The sequence below is a fragment of the Molothrus aeneus genome, chromosome 2 (genome assembly GCF_037042795.1).
Source record: "Molothrus aeneus isolate 106 chromosome 2, BPBGC_Maene_1.0, whole genome shotgun sequence".
Classification (NCBI taxonomy): Eukaryota; Metazoa; Chordata; class Aves; order Passeriformes; family Icteridae; genus Molothrus; species Molothrus aeneus.
In genome coordinates, this window is record NC_089647.1 from 48,722,167 (window position 1) to 48,735,629 (window position 13,463).

Consider the following 13,463-nt stretch of genomic DNA (forward strand, 5'->3'; position numbering starts at 1 on the left):
CAGATGCAGAAACATGGCTGAATTTGGAAAACAATCTTTGCCATGAAGCTCATGTATACATAAGGATCCTACAGACTAAGTATAATGGACAACAATATAATTTTCAGCCTGCAGTCATTACCCAAGTCCCACCCCAGAACAGTTTTGTGTATAGCAAGTTGCAATAAAGAAATCAAGGGCATAAATTCAGCATTTCTTGAGCCAGTGGATGAAAAAAGAGCACAAATAAACACGATTCTTTAGTGTATGCAAATTTATTCAACTCTGAAATTATTTATTTACAACTAATGACTGATACCAACTGATGAGGTAAAAATATGAGGTATTGATATGAGTATAACATTTAAAAATGCAATTATCATAATGTATCAATGTAACAATACAAAATACTGTGGTAGCTGAATGGTAGACATGGCATAATGTGCATTTTGAAGAAATCTTATTTCAACAGTACATGGCTTGGAGATGCCAGAAGCTTATGACAGAGCTTCTGCAAGGGCAGGAAAACAACCCTACCTTGCTAAGGGTGGCAGATGGCACAGGGCCTCTTCCAGCTGAGCAACGACTTATGAGACAGGATAAAACCACTGTCTAGGTTTTCCTTTCTTTTCCTTAGGACATTATTTATTGCCAGACACTGCCATTCCCAGGGCTAGAAATTCTGTGCCTGTTAATGCGGAGGCACTGCTGTATTTATTTATGTAAACTAATGTAGCAGAAGTACTCTAATTGCTCATGTTTTGGAAAACAGCCGGCATGAAATCTACTGCCATGGCCACAGGCGTCTGAGAGGAGCTGCTGCTTTCTGGAATGGCATTCCCAGCTGGGGAGGCACTGTTTGCTCCTGGGAAGGCTGAGCCTGGGCAGTGGGGGTGCCCTGCAGCCAGTGGGTGACTGCCAGACCCCACTATGGCCACGTAACAGCCCCGTGAGTGCTCCCCTGTCTGCAGGACTTAAAGCTCGTGGTAGTTGCACATTGCAACTATTGTTGGCCATAAACTCGAGGCTGGAGCTCCCAGGCAGCCAACATCCCTGATCCCAGCACTTGCACAACAAAACATGAGTGACACAGATCGTGGGAGAAGATGACAGTGACTTTTCTGGACTCCTGCTCCTTCAAAAGGACATGCTGGAGCACTGTGGTTCATCTTGGGGCACCCTGTCCACCCTGAGCTCCCACAGGTGTGCTCCCTCAGCTCACAGCACTGTCCCCTGCCAGCACAGCCCCCATGTGTGTGCAGGATGGCACCTGGGGTCATGCTCTAGCAGCTGTCACCAGTCCACTGCACAGCTCCCACACCTGGGGAATGTTCAAATCTCTGGCTTTGAAGGGACTTCCTCATTCATTGAATGGGGGCACAAAGCTGTAGCTTCACATAGGAAATGCATCCTGCTTAATCCACCTCATGCTAATCTTTCAGGATTTTGCTGGAAGGACTGAGCTGAAACACTGGCTGTGAGTGACTCTGCTGGTTTATGCAGCAATAAATAAAGTCTAAGTGAACAAATGCGATTAATGAAGAACAGTATTAACAGGCTTGTACATTCTTACTGAGTCATAGATGTAATAACATTTTGGTCGTAGGTTAGTTAAAAACAAAATGGAACCCTGCCTCAAAGGCAATGTCAACAAATTATTATTATTAATTTTAAAGCATTCTTCCATTAGCAAAATAATAGGTCCCTGAAAATGAAATTATATAATAGGCTTAAATGGCTCCTACTCCTCATAGTCCTAATCCTGCTCCCACCAATGCCTACAGAGGTGGGATCGTGCAGAACAGTGCAATATAAGATGAAAATGCTTGCTGTTACTATAAAAGCAATCTTTCCAAGAATAGTATTTATTTAGTCTTTTAAATCTCCAAGATGTGTTTAAAATCTTAACAAAGCATAGTTATTTGGATAGTAAGAATATTAAAAGGCATGGTGTTCATCTGCATGTCTTTGTGTCCACTGGATGTGGAAAACCTGCTTTGGATTAGCCGTCCCTATGGGAGAGGGAAAGAACACAGAAACACTCAGAACCTAGACAAAATGCTTACAAAAAAAATTAATTTACAGCTTAATAAGTTACCAGTCTGATTTCAGCCATCTCAGGACACACAGCATTACCTTGTGCTGTCCGAGGATGAGCAGTTACCTGGAACACTGCACACAGTGAGGTCTCTACTGACAGACACCAGTCATTTAAGGCAACAGGTAAGTTTTCAACACCTTCTGCTAAAAGTCACAATCCTGCAGCTGAACATAAATGGCCTCCACAATGTCTGTCTCAGATGCATCTCCATGTATTTTATTTGGTGAGACTGATTCTCTCCTCATTATTTTTAAATGCACTGTAACCTCCTTCTTCCTTAGTTCCTGTAATTCTTCCTACATCTATTTCTAGGTACCTTCTCATAGCACACACAAACACAAAACATATTTGGGAACAGGCGTTTGTTATCACACGAATTAGGCCTGGTAGCTCTGTGATAACAGCAAACACAGCTTATGTAGCAGTGACACACTAAGAAACAAGTGACAGGTCCACTTAAGGTTCAACTGATGCAAGTGATTTGCACTGAGTTATATACAAAATAATTAATTTATGCATATACATATATATATATAGATAGAATATAGATAAATATATACATACTGTACATTATTTATTTACAATTAAAATATGCTTCTTAGAAGCCTTTAAATACCGGAGTTATGTAACATACAAGTAATGGCAATAATCTGTTTTTAAAGTAATAAAAGCTCTCTGAAGAAATGTTTAGTTCAATAATCAAAATTAATACAGAGTGGATGCAGGGGAGGGGGGAAGGTGAAGTCTCCAGAATAAAAGAACTTTCCTATAAAATTCCTTTTTCAGCTTTGTATAGACCCAAGTCTGGTCAGATTTCTGCAGCTTAAATCAGACCTTTGCTTTCAGTATTCCTGTTCCCTGCTAGATCCTGATTTATGCTCACATGCTCCCAGGAACACTTCCTCAGATTTTTGTTTCTGGTCCCTCAGCAATCAGAGGTTGAAATGAGTTTCTGATCCTGGCAACTTCTGCTGCACACAGATGTCCAAAGCCTTTGTTGTACCACTCTGGGGAATGTCCTCTGAAGAAATGAAAAGAGAATTATTGAGAAACTCAAATACTCAAGAAACGTGCCCCACAGAAACGTGCTTGCCATGCTTCCTGCTCCACACTGCCCACGGTGGTGGTGGCCATTCAAATGCTTGTCTTTTTAAGAGTACTCTGAAGTTCTCCCTTGCAGTAATCAAATGAGCAGATTCTGTTTCTAAGGTCACATTCTAACAGTGGTGGGCACTAAGTGGAGAGGAGACTCTGAAGGAACACTCTGAAGCAGCAAAGCTACCCTAACCGTGCCCTCTGAGTTCCCAGCATCTGAGCTTGAGGGTTTTGTCCTGCTGAATGGCCATTGCTTTGTGCAGGTGGGATACTTACTTTAGGTCAATCCTGCAGATGTGGGTCAGCCTGGCTTTCCCTGAGCCACAGGGCTCTATCAAGTACTGGGAGTCCATGACGATGGCTCGCACGGCTCCCATGAGAGGAGCCTCTTCGTGTTCCACAGAGATGGCAACCAGCATGCACATCCCCTTGGGCAAATCCGTCCTCCATGTCCTGCAGGGACAGATAAAAGATGGATTCACATTAGCAGTGAAACTTTTGGGCCCGTGAGTAAGAACCAGAACTGAAGTTACAGTCTCCTTGTCTGCCCATCCTTGTTGCCTGCGATGCCAGTGGGCTGTCCTAGGGGTCCCTGGTAGAGTTTCATGGCCATGTGGAATGGCCACCCATCTATGTGACTCCAGGTGGAGAAATTTTGCTTCTCCACAGGAGTATTTCATAACCATCAGTATTCTAGGGCATGATAGAGCCTTTTGCAGTCAGACAAAAGTTTTGGAAAGGAGAAAGACCGAGGGTAAGCCATCCAGCAAAAGCTGAAACTGTGCATTGCACCCATGCAGGCTTACAGAACAAGAAATGCAGTTTAGTACAGCAGAAGTCCTCACTAGTACCCAGAATATGTTTCAAGGGTGTCTGAATTAAAAACAAAATGTCCTTCCATTTCTTTCCTCTCCCAGGTTTCTAGCCTCTCTTACATGCTGGAGAAGTTTTCCATCAAGTTCAAGATTTCTAGACTTTATTACTTAACTTTTTTTTTTTTTTTAGAAGCATTTTCTACATCCTTGTGTCTCACATCTTTCTCATCTGCACTGAATCTCAGAGGATAGGTCTGTGCTCTTTCCTGTGCTGTGGGAAGAAATGAGAAATTCCCACTGTGCTGTGCAACATGCATCATCCTGCTGTGGATTGTCTGAGACAGGGGTTATGCTGCCTTGGGAAGTATCATATTTTAGCAGGTAAGCTGCTTTCAAGGGCTGTTGAAGTTTGGACTTCAGCAGATAATTTTAACATTCTGAATTTTTCTTACATGAAACTGAGCTGTTATTCAAGACACTGCAGGAAGTTGCAGGAAGATTTTACATGTGCATGGCATTAACAAAATTGGTGAGCTATTTTGGCAGATGAAACATGGGAGAAGGAAATCACAGCTGAGATCCAGTAGGAGAAATGCTGAACCACGTCCTGCAAGTGCCTGCACAGTGTTTAGATGTGCCCACATCATTTTGGTAACTATCCAGCACTCCCTGGGCCATTTGGGAAGTGGAAAGTTCTCTGTCCCAGAGATTTCAGAAGACTTTAGTTTCCTGTTCCCAGTCATATGGATTTAGGCCAGTTTCAGCACTTCTTTAAATACCTTACAGTAGTAGAATCATGGCACCTAACTCACCAAAATGCTGTCATACTTAATGAACATGAAACACTTGTGGATTCTTTAATAAAAATGATGCCTGTGCAGGGCAGCTGAGAGCTGTGTCATATCCCAGGCATATGAAACATTTCTCCTCTCCTCTTACCATCAGAGTCTTCTCTAGGGAGCCTAATCCCCTTGTATGACTGTCATATTGAAAAAAAAGGGAACAACTAAGTTGATCCTTTCACAGCCCAAAGTTTGAGAAGGAGAAAATTGCCATCTGTTAAAATATATTTATTCATGTCCCCAGAGGTGTATTATAATTTCACTGTTCAGTTCCCACCAATCATAAGGTATCAAATTGACTGCGGTACTGCTGGCTAACCTTGCTCTAGACTTAATGATATCAATCAAAAGAGATAAACAACTGAATCTGACAGATCTGCCTGATGGCTGTTTTCAGCCCTTAAGAACCCACCAGGATTCATTTTTATGATATGTATTTCAGTCCTTGGGGGTCATTCTGCCTGGGTCAGTGAAAAGAATGAGAACTCGATAGCAGGATTTTCCTTTAACTGATATGGCTGCACAGCAGGTCTTTAAAGAACATAAACCACCAGGAAACCTAATAGTGAACTAAGTGGCAAATGAGAGGACCAAATTACGGCCATCAGAACCTCCCTACCGCTTGCAGGCCATCTTCTTGGTGCCTTGCAGAGGGCCAAATTTATCACTGGCTCAAGCTAATGACATTATATAAGAAGATTATTTATAAAATAATGATAGATATATAATTATATAAAATATATAATATATATTTGATTATAAAATAGTTAATTTAGCCCAGTATACTGTGGTGAGGCAAAGGAAATAGAGTAATGGGAGAATTGGTTACAGAAAGCATTTTTTAAATCTTCCCCTAAGAGTTCCAATAAGTCTTCCCTTATACCAACAATATCTGCGTGTTGTCATCCTTTAAGAGACTACTAAAGTTCATAAAAGGGATGTACTTTTGTAATTAAATTTTATTTGACCCATATTTTTCCTTCAATCTTCATTCCCTTTAATACAATTCTGACTCCCTGTACTCCTTCCTTTGTCAAAACTGCTTTGTATTTCTCTAGCACATCATTTCAATCAAAGAAAGCAGGGACCGAAAGCAAGAATGCACAATATCATCCTACAATAAATAACTGTAGGACTGACCCTGTAAGTGAAATATGTCAGCAGCTCCACAATAGCTCCTAGCAAGCAAAGGCCTGGACTTCAAAGACAGAAGAGGGGGGTCTTTTTTACTGTTTTGTACAGGCAGATAGACAATGGCAGAACTGGGATTGAATGTAGAATATTGATACACAGCTATACATTTATTTGAGAGAAGTCATCCCCTGGAAGAGAGAATACAAATCTACTGCCTCTTTCTGTTCATTTCCACACTAGGATTTTTATGGATCAGCATTTCTTCATTTACAAAGACTCCAACTGAAAATTTAAGATAATAACTTAAATAGACACTGTATAACAGCCTTAGCTTAAAAGCACCACTATCTTCTCTTCTAAACATTTGGCTCTTAAACATCAAACATTCCCCAGAGAACAGCAAAAGCAGCGTAAAAAACAATTGGGTTCTATTTGCACTGTTTTGACAACAAACAAAGCTAAGAGAGAAGAGCAGCTATTATCAGACATCTGTTCTGAGGAAGAAATTATATTTATGGCCTCAGGAGTATGTGCTGCTCAAATTACATCAGAGAAAAGGTCAGCATGCTGTAGGTGTATGACTAATTCACTTTGAGAAATCAACACTGCTGCCCAGAAGTAGAGTTCCTGGAGAGCAATTACACAGATGTGAAGGCTGAGATAAGTCCAGATCTTCCTTTATGCACTGCAGGAGGCAAAGGTACCAGAGAACCGCCCTCAGCTTACCTGAGAACAACAAAGTCTCGGACGGGGTGAGGAGCCATGGTGTTCAGAACATATTGGTAAACTTCTGTCTGCTTGTCCAGGCTCTCCACCACCTTCCACTGCAGGAAGTCCTCGTCCCAGAGGTGACGTTCTCTCAGCACTCGGTTCAGCACAACTGATGGGGGGGCTTCAACTTCAACTGAGGCTTTCCAAAGCCTTAGTGGGTTCCCATCCCCAACCTGAAGTGACCAAGAACACAAACCCTGGTAATTTACATGCCCATGTTCAGCAGATGATAACTGAGGACAAAATCTCAATGTGTGTGTCTGACTTCAGCTTAAGATCATTCGTATTTCCCTGCTAATCATTACTATTAGTGCTATTGCTGCTGCTCTACTAGTCCTGGATGGAAATCTGAAGTGATTCATTACTCTGCTCTCACAACAGAATATATCTGGACTAGTTCCCATAGTGCCAGTGAGGTTCTTCATTACTTCTGGTGTGACAGACACTTTTCCAAATCCAAACATCCTAAGTGCAATGATGAATATGTGTCTGCAAAAGTAAAAAGAGACGAGAGACTGAAACCCTGGGCTGAAATAAAGGAGGCAATCTTATACACTGCCTGGGACTGAGGGTCCATGAACCCTCCTGGTTAATTCTGGGGGAGCAGAACATACTTTGATTCAGTTATGTGTCAGGTACACAGATGTTTGCTCCTCAAAATAGCTGCCAGGGAGGTGTTGGGAAAACACCTTTCAAAGAGCACAGACTATTTGCTAAGTCTTTCTTGCTCACAGATCCTGTTTCTTGGAACACCTCCACAGCTTGCAGTAAGGGGAGCAGAAAGTGCTGGGCTATGCACAAGGTGAATATCCTAGATTGCACACATTCAGCTTTTCTGCATGGTTTTAGGGGTCCTATTTCAGGCAGTAAACAACATAACTGTAATCACTGGATCCTGCAAGCCCTGCTTTTCTAACCCTTCCCTACCCTACCATTCTCATATACCAATGTGAGTACTTAGGAAACCTCTAGTACCTCCCATAGACCCAGGGAGGAGTGTTTCCCCAGAAACCCACCTTCCTCACCTCCAACCTTAAATTATTTCATGTTTTTGTAATTCTTTCTCCCCAAAGCTTTCAGTTCCCCATTTCTCCTGCCCTGGAGCCCCAGATTCCCAATCTCCTCTGTAGTCTCACAGGTCCTTGGCCACCAGCTACAAAGGCCTCTATTCCCTCTCTCCCATCTCCCACATCCTGCTCCCACCTGTGCTCTCTCCCCAACCTCCCACAGTCCCTCCCTGGAGAGGTCACTCACAGAAGCTGGCTACAAACCAAAGTAACTGCAATTTCTTTGCCCTGACAGAGGGGTTGCACTTTCCCAAGCTGGGGTAATGCTGCCTCCTGCCCCCTCACCATCCAGATCTCACATTCCTCCCAGTGCTCTTCTCCTGCCTAATTAGTGTCACCCACCCCTAATCCATCCCTTCCTCTTGCTAGCTGCTGCTGGTTTGGAGACCTCTGCTTTGCTATTCAGTTTCCAGCAGCCCTGAACTCCACTCTCTGCAGGGACCCTGCAGCACCCTCTGCCTCACTGCAGTGGTCTGGCTTTCTCTGAAGAAGTGATGGAGCCTAAAACAAATTCAGAAATTTTAATAAAAGCTGCAGTATCAAAAATCCACATGAAAAAAGGACAAAATGATCAGGGATAAAACTGGCCTGCTTAAAAAAGCATAGGAGAGCCTGAAGAAGTTTTGTAATTACCTATGTTCTAGCTGTGCTCTCCAAACTGCTAGAAAACATCAAGAACTGGTTGGAAACTTTTCATGTCCCCCAGTCAAAGAGTGTGGCCAGGTAATGTATTCTGTTGTTTAACATCTTGGCTCACTCTCTGATTGTGTTGTTTGCTGTGTCATTTGATCTATTTTGGAGACCCCAGCTTACTTTCTGTGCCTTTTTCTGGAATCTCATACTTGAAACACTATTACATTACATTTTAACTGCTTTCAGTGATCTTTTTAAAAATAATAATAAATGAGTGCCTTGCCAGAAAGAAGGGTGTGAGTTTTGCCATACAACATGCCAGGGTGGCCCATAGCTGAGCTGCATTTTGCTTTGGTTTCTTTACTGCTTCTTTCATGTCTCCCCAAATTACCTTTTTGTAGGCAAGTTCTGTGTTCTCTACACTGGAACATGTGACCCATCCTTTGAATTTCTCTTTTGCTTCTTTCTGGAGATTTTGCATGAGATTTTCTAGGTACACCTGATAGTTCCCTCCTTCCTCATCCACTTGTTTACCAAGCTCATCCAGGGTAGGAGAATGCACTTCTGCATCAACATAGGAGTTTCGGGATTGGGTGATCATCTCATGTGGGACCTGTGCCACAGAAGGGATGGAAAACACACAGGGAAGATCTACTGAGAACTTTTCCTTAAGACAATATGTTTCTAGGCTGATGGACCATTCACCATTCACACAATTGTTCCAGCCTAGGATCTGCAAAATGCACACCAATTTCTGTCTTATGCAAGATGAAACATCAAAGTAGTCTAATGAAACAGCCCATGGCTCTGAACAGCACTACTCATGCAGAACCGTGTTAGACTGATCAACTGGCTGTCAATACCCCACTGTTACTCCTTTAGCCCTCACAAATACTGCCTTGTGCTTCTGGGCAAAGAAGATACGAGCATTTGCTCTCCTCCAGCTGCAGTGTAAGTAGCTGCAGGAATGACTGCAGGTCTCTGTGTGATTTTTACTTTATTGCATGACACACAGAAATAAAGTGTAAAGGCAATTATTTTTAAGAGGAATAAGTTTTAATTGACGCCTTAAAAGCATTGTAATAAAATTTTACACTAGCAGATTTTGATTTGAATTAGTCTAAAATTTTCTAATCCACTGGTTTGGGTTGAAAACTGTCACAGCATAATTACCCTGCATCTTTTGAATAATAAAAGGGAACTGCCATAAAGAAATGAGATAAATAAACTTTGGATGAAGCAAGTTTACAAATAAGTGAGGCACCAATCTCTGAGCTAACACAAGACAGAAAATATAAGCGTAAACATAAATACTTCAAAGGGTGCTGCATTATGTGGCCATGAATAATGCTGTTTGAGTCTCTCACTCACCTCAAAAAGTTTGTTGCATTCCATTATCATGTGAGCAAGTCCCTGAGTAGCTGCCAGGTTTTCACTGAGGTCCTTCTGATCTGGCTTCCCTGTTGCATATTTTTTCTGTATTACTCTGTAATTGAATTCAGTATCTCAGGTAAAGAGCTGAATATTTTTAATATGAAAGCAAAACCAGCAGGATGCTCCCAACATCAGAGAGAAAAAACCCCCTATCTTTAGTTTCTATTTATCAACAAGACTGCTCAAACTGTTGGGCCTTTTTTAAAGGAAAAATGTTTACCTCAAATATTGCTCAGCCAAAGGTAAAAGCAGGAAAGGTTATGCATATCCTGCATGATGTGTTGTACATTTTGAAATGGATTTTTAACTGACTTGATGTAAAGTGGTTTACATTGTTACTTCTTAAAGCCCTTGTTCAGACACGAGTTATACATGTACTTGACCAAGAATCTCAGTGTATTCTGAACCAGATGGGAGGGAAAAAAGTCAAGAGGGACCACTAATGTTTAGCCTGGCTATGCCCTGTTTAGTCTACACTCACCATGTTACAATTTTAATGTGGCCTGAAATAAACCCTGTTTCCTGAATGGCAGAATGTAGACAGTAAATTGAAAGTGAAAAAAAACCACTCATTGAAAATCTATATATCAAAATCCTTTAAAACATGGTTAATCTTTGACTTCAACCAGAGCAAAATCAACCCCTTTTCCTTTACAGAAGTCAACATTACTCATGCAAAATTCACTAGTGCCCCATTGAAAATTCCACATGGAAAGCAGGCACTGCATGTTCACAACAGACAACCTGGAATGCCTTCTGGGCTTGAGAAAACAAGTGTGCTTCTGGCTCTGCAGCAGGGGTTTTCCCCTCTTACTGAAGCCATGCCCTGTTTAATGTGTGCTGGAAAGCAGATGGCTTGGAAAATTTTTCCTGCGTACCACTGAAAGTATCACTCTGTATTCAGGTTGTGACTATTTATAATGCTGAGAAGAAACATACCTCGGAGAGCTTTCTTTCTTCACTATATTGAGATGGAAGAGGGAAGGGGCCAGACAAACAGCGATGTTCATGGGGGTCATCTGATTTTCCTCCACGGAGGTGACGTCGCTGAGGAAGCAAAGCAGGGTCTGCAGAACCTCCCTGTTCTCATCGGCCATGAGCATGATGGCCGCCTGCACCGCCTGCAGCCGCTGCTCCTTGGGGACATCTGCCAGGGAGCAAGGGACGTCCAGGGGGTCAGTTGTCAGATCAGGGGAGGAGCCAGAGAGATAAAGCTACCACAGACATTCACAGTCCCCTCAAGTGCTCAAACCCCGCACAGAGGTGGTGCTCAGGGACGTGTTTCAGTGGTGGGCCTGGCAGTGTTAGGTTAGTGCTTGACTCAAAGAGGTCTTTCCTGACCTTAGCGATGGCTTTGTGAAGAGGCAGATGACAGGAGACCAAGGGGAACAGATCAGCTGGTCCTGATCTGCTCCTCCTTCTGCTCCTCCACAAAGCACAGCTTCCCTTGCCAGTGTTTGGCATGTCTCTGTTTGTTTGAAGGGCTGCTCCCAAGAAAGACACTGGGCTTCATTTGAAGTTTATGAAGGGAGAAGAGTACTCAGTACTTACAGCTTTAAATGGTATTTTTCAGGTTTTATTTGTCCCCTGGCAAGACAGAAATTTAAGTCTTAGGGAAGCTTTGGGAACACTCAGATTTGTGTCCTAAACCGTAGAAGAGTTTAATGGAAGAAGTAGTGGAAATGCTTAAATAGCACTTCAGACAGATTCATTTCTAAAACTACCATAAGTTCTCTCAGTTTGGACTTCAAGTCCTCCTCTGGGTATTACATACTCTCTATAATCAAGTGGAAGAAGAAGAAAAGCAGATTTACAGTAGAGGGAACAGCCAGCATTTAAGATTCGACTGCTAGCCTTGTACAAGCACTTTATTTTAAAAGCTTTCAGACATGAAAGACAAAATGAACACAGCTCAATACTTCTAAAGTTTCTGAAAGCAGCAAGGCCAGGTTTTTCTGAGAAGTCAGGGGAGCCTTTGCTAAATCCATGCCATGTGTCTTTTCTTCCCATGACACTTTCTCGTAATCCCTCCCTCCCCTTTATTGTTGCTCTGATGGGTCTGGTACATGAAACAGAAGACCAGCCAGTGCTTCAAGTCACAGGTAAACATTAAACAACTGGGAGTTTTAGGAAAATGGAGAAAGTTTCATCAATGGTATGCCATATAGACTACTATGCTAATAATCTCATCCCAAATCCTATGTGTTACAGCAATTCAAGCCATTCTGGATATATGAAAAAGGTCTTGGATATATGAAAAATATCTTCAGTGAGTCCCAGAAAATCAGAAATCTCCTGCCAATACACTAGGAGAGGAGAATCCTTCCTAACTTTACATTAACAATTTGTCAAACAGAACAAAGGGCAAGAAAAAGTCTCAGCTACAGATTAGTTTAATTGCAGATGTTACGAAATACAATTGGTATCCCAGAAATTTTCAACATTTTTGTTTCTGTGAAAGGAATTTTGTCAGTACTGTCTGAAACAGAAAAATATATTTGTTGTTGATCAGGTGGAAAAAAAAATCCTTGCTACTCATTCTTAATTCAAACACTATTTTCTGATGCCTACAGAGCCTTTTTTTCTTGTTCCTACCTTGGTTTAAAGAGACTCATCCTCAAGTCTTTCTGAAAACCTTTAACTCCTAGTGCATTTTAGCAATCTTAACTCATCTAACTCATCTTTTCCCCTTCTCTCTGAAAGAGAAGTTCTTCAGATTTCCTGCTGCAGCACCACACAGGCATTACAGAGTCAGCCCATGCCTCTTTTTATATTTTTTGTTGGCTGGTATCAATGTTTCCCCATTCAGCCTCATGGCTTGGAAAAGGGGAGCCCTCTGGCTACAGACCTGCTTATGCTGATGCCACTGGGATCTGCCATCTCTCTCTTCCTGTAGCAAGGGGGTAATTTACTTGCAGTCTCTTCTGTGCAAAGAGACATCCCCAGTTTTCATTAAGCAGTAGTTTGGAGGTGATTTGTTTCCAAGGACATGCAGAACATGTCCTTGCAGTGGATAATCTTCTCATTGGCCACCTCCCCATGGAAATGATGGTGACTGCCATTTTATTAGCAGCCAGAATTCCTGTTGCTTTTCTGAACAAGCTTATTAATGTGTGTGCAGGCAGACAACTTGTGAGCAGGAAAGGAGAAGGGGAAATGATGGTCCAGGGCTGGGCACCAACTCTTGCAGTTAACTTGTGTCCCAAGACATCACATACAGCCAAACCCACTGAATTGATTTGCAGTGCTGTCTTTCACATGCAGAATCCAGCGTTCTCTACCAGCTACAGACACTGTGGTGGTAAATTCATTAGTGACTGCATGCCACAGACAGATTTTTACAGTAAAGGGAAGCAACGGAAGTATCTGAGATTCTTAAGCACTGGGATTACACAGTGTTTTAAAATGGTTTTCTATTGTTTTGGCAGCTGAAACGTCTGCAAGTGAAAAGACTAGACACACTTCTCTTTAGTGCTTCCAATTGTTTGGCTTAGGCTGGCTGCATCTGCCAGAGTGCTGGCTGACTGGTCCTCATAATGGACACTGTCAGGAAAAAAACTCTAATTCCTCTGGCTGTTCAGTGTTTTCCTCA

At 42.2% G+C, this 13,463-nt stretch overlaps 1 protein-coding gene across 3 annotated transcripts in view; it reads right to left on the reverse strand.

The window, feature by feature from the left end:
• Positions 1 to 235: 235 nt before the first annotated feature.
• The window catches only part of STARD13 (StAR related lipid transfer domain containing 13), a 141,258-nt gene continuing 128,030 nt past the window's right edge, over positions 236 to 13,463 (reverse strand). For all 3 annotated transcript variants that reach the window (XM_066544899.1, XM_066544898.1, XM_066544900.1), the window contains exons 9-14: positions 10,811 to 11,018; positions 9,809 to 9,923; positions 8,829 to 9,050; positions 6,693 to 6,910; positions 3,452 to 3,628; positions 236 to 3,101 (exon numbers count right to left, since the gene is read on the reverse strand). In XM_066544899.1, coding sequence (XP_066400996.1) covers positions 2,984 to 3,101; positions 3,452 to 3,628; positions 6,693 to 6,910; positions 8,829 to 9,050; positions 9,809 to 9,923; positions 10,811 to 11,018 — 1,058 coding nt within the window. In that variant the 3' untranslated portion in view covers positions 236 to 2,983. The remainder of the gene's footprint in view (positions 3,102 to 3,451; positions 3,629 to 6,692; positions 6,911 to 8,828; positions 9,051 to 9,808; positions 9,924 to 10,810; positions 11,019 to 13,463) is intronic.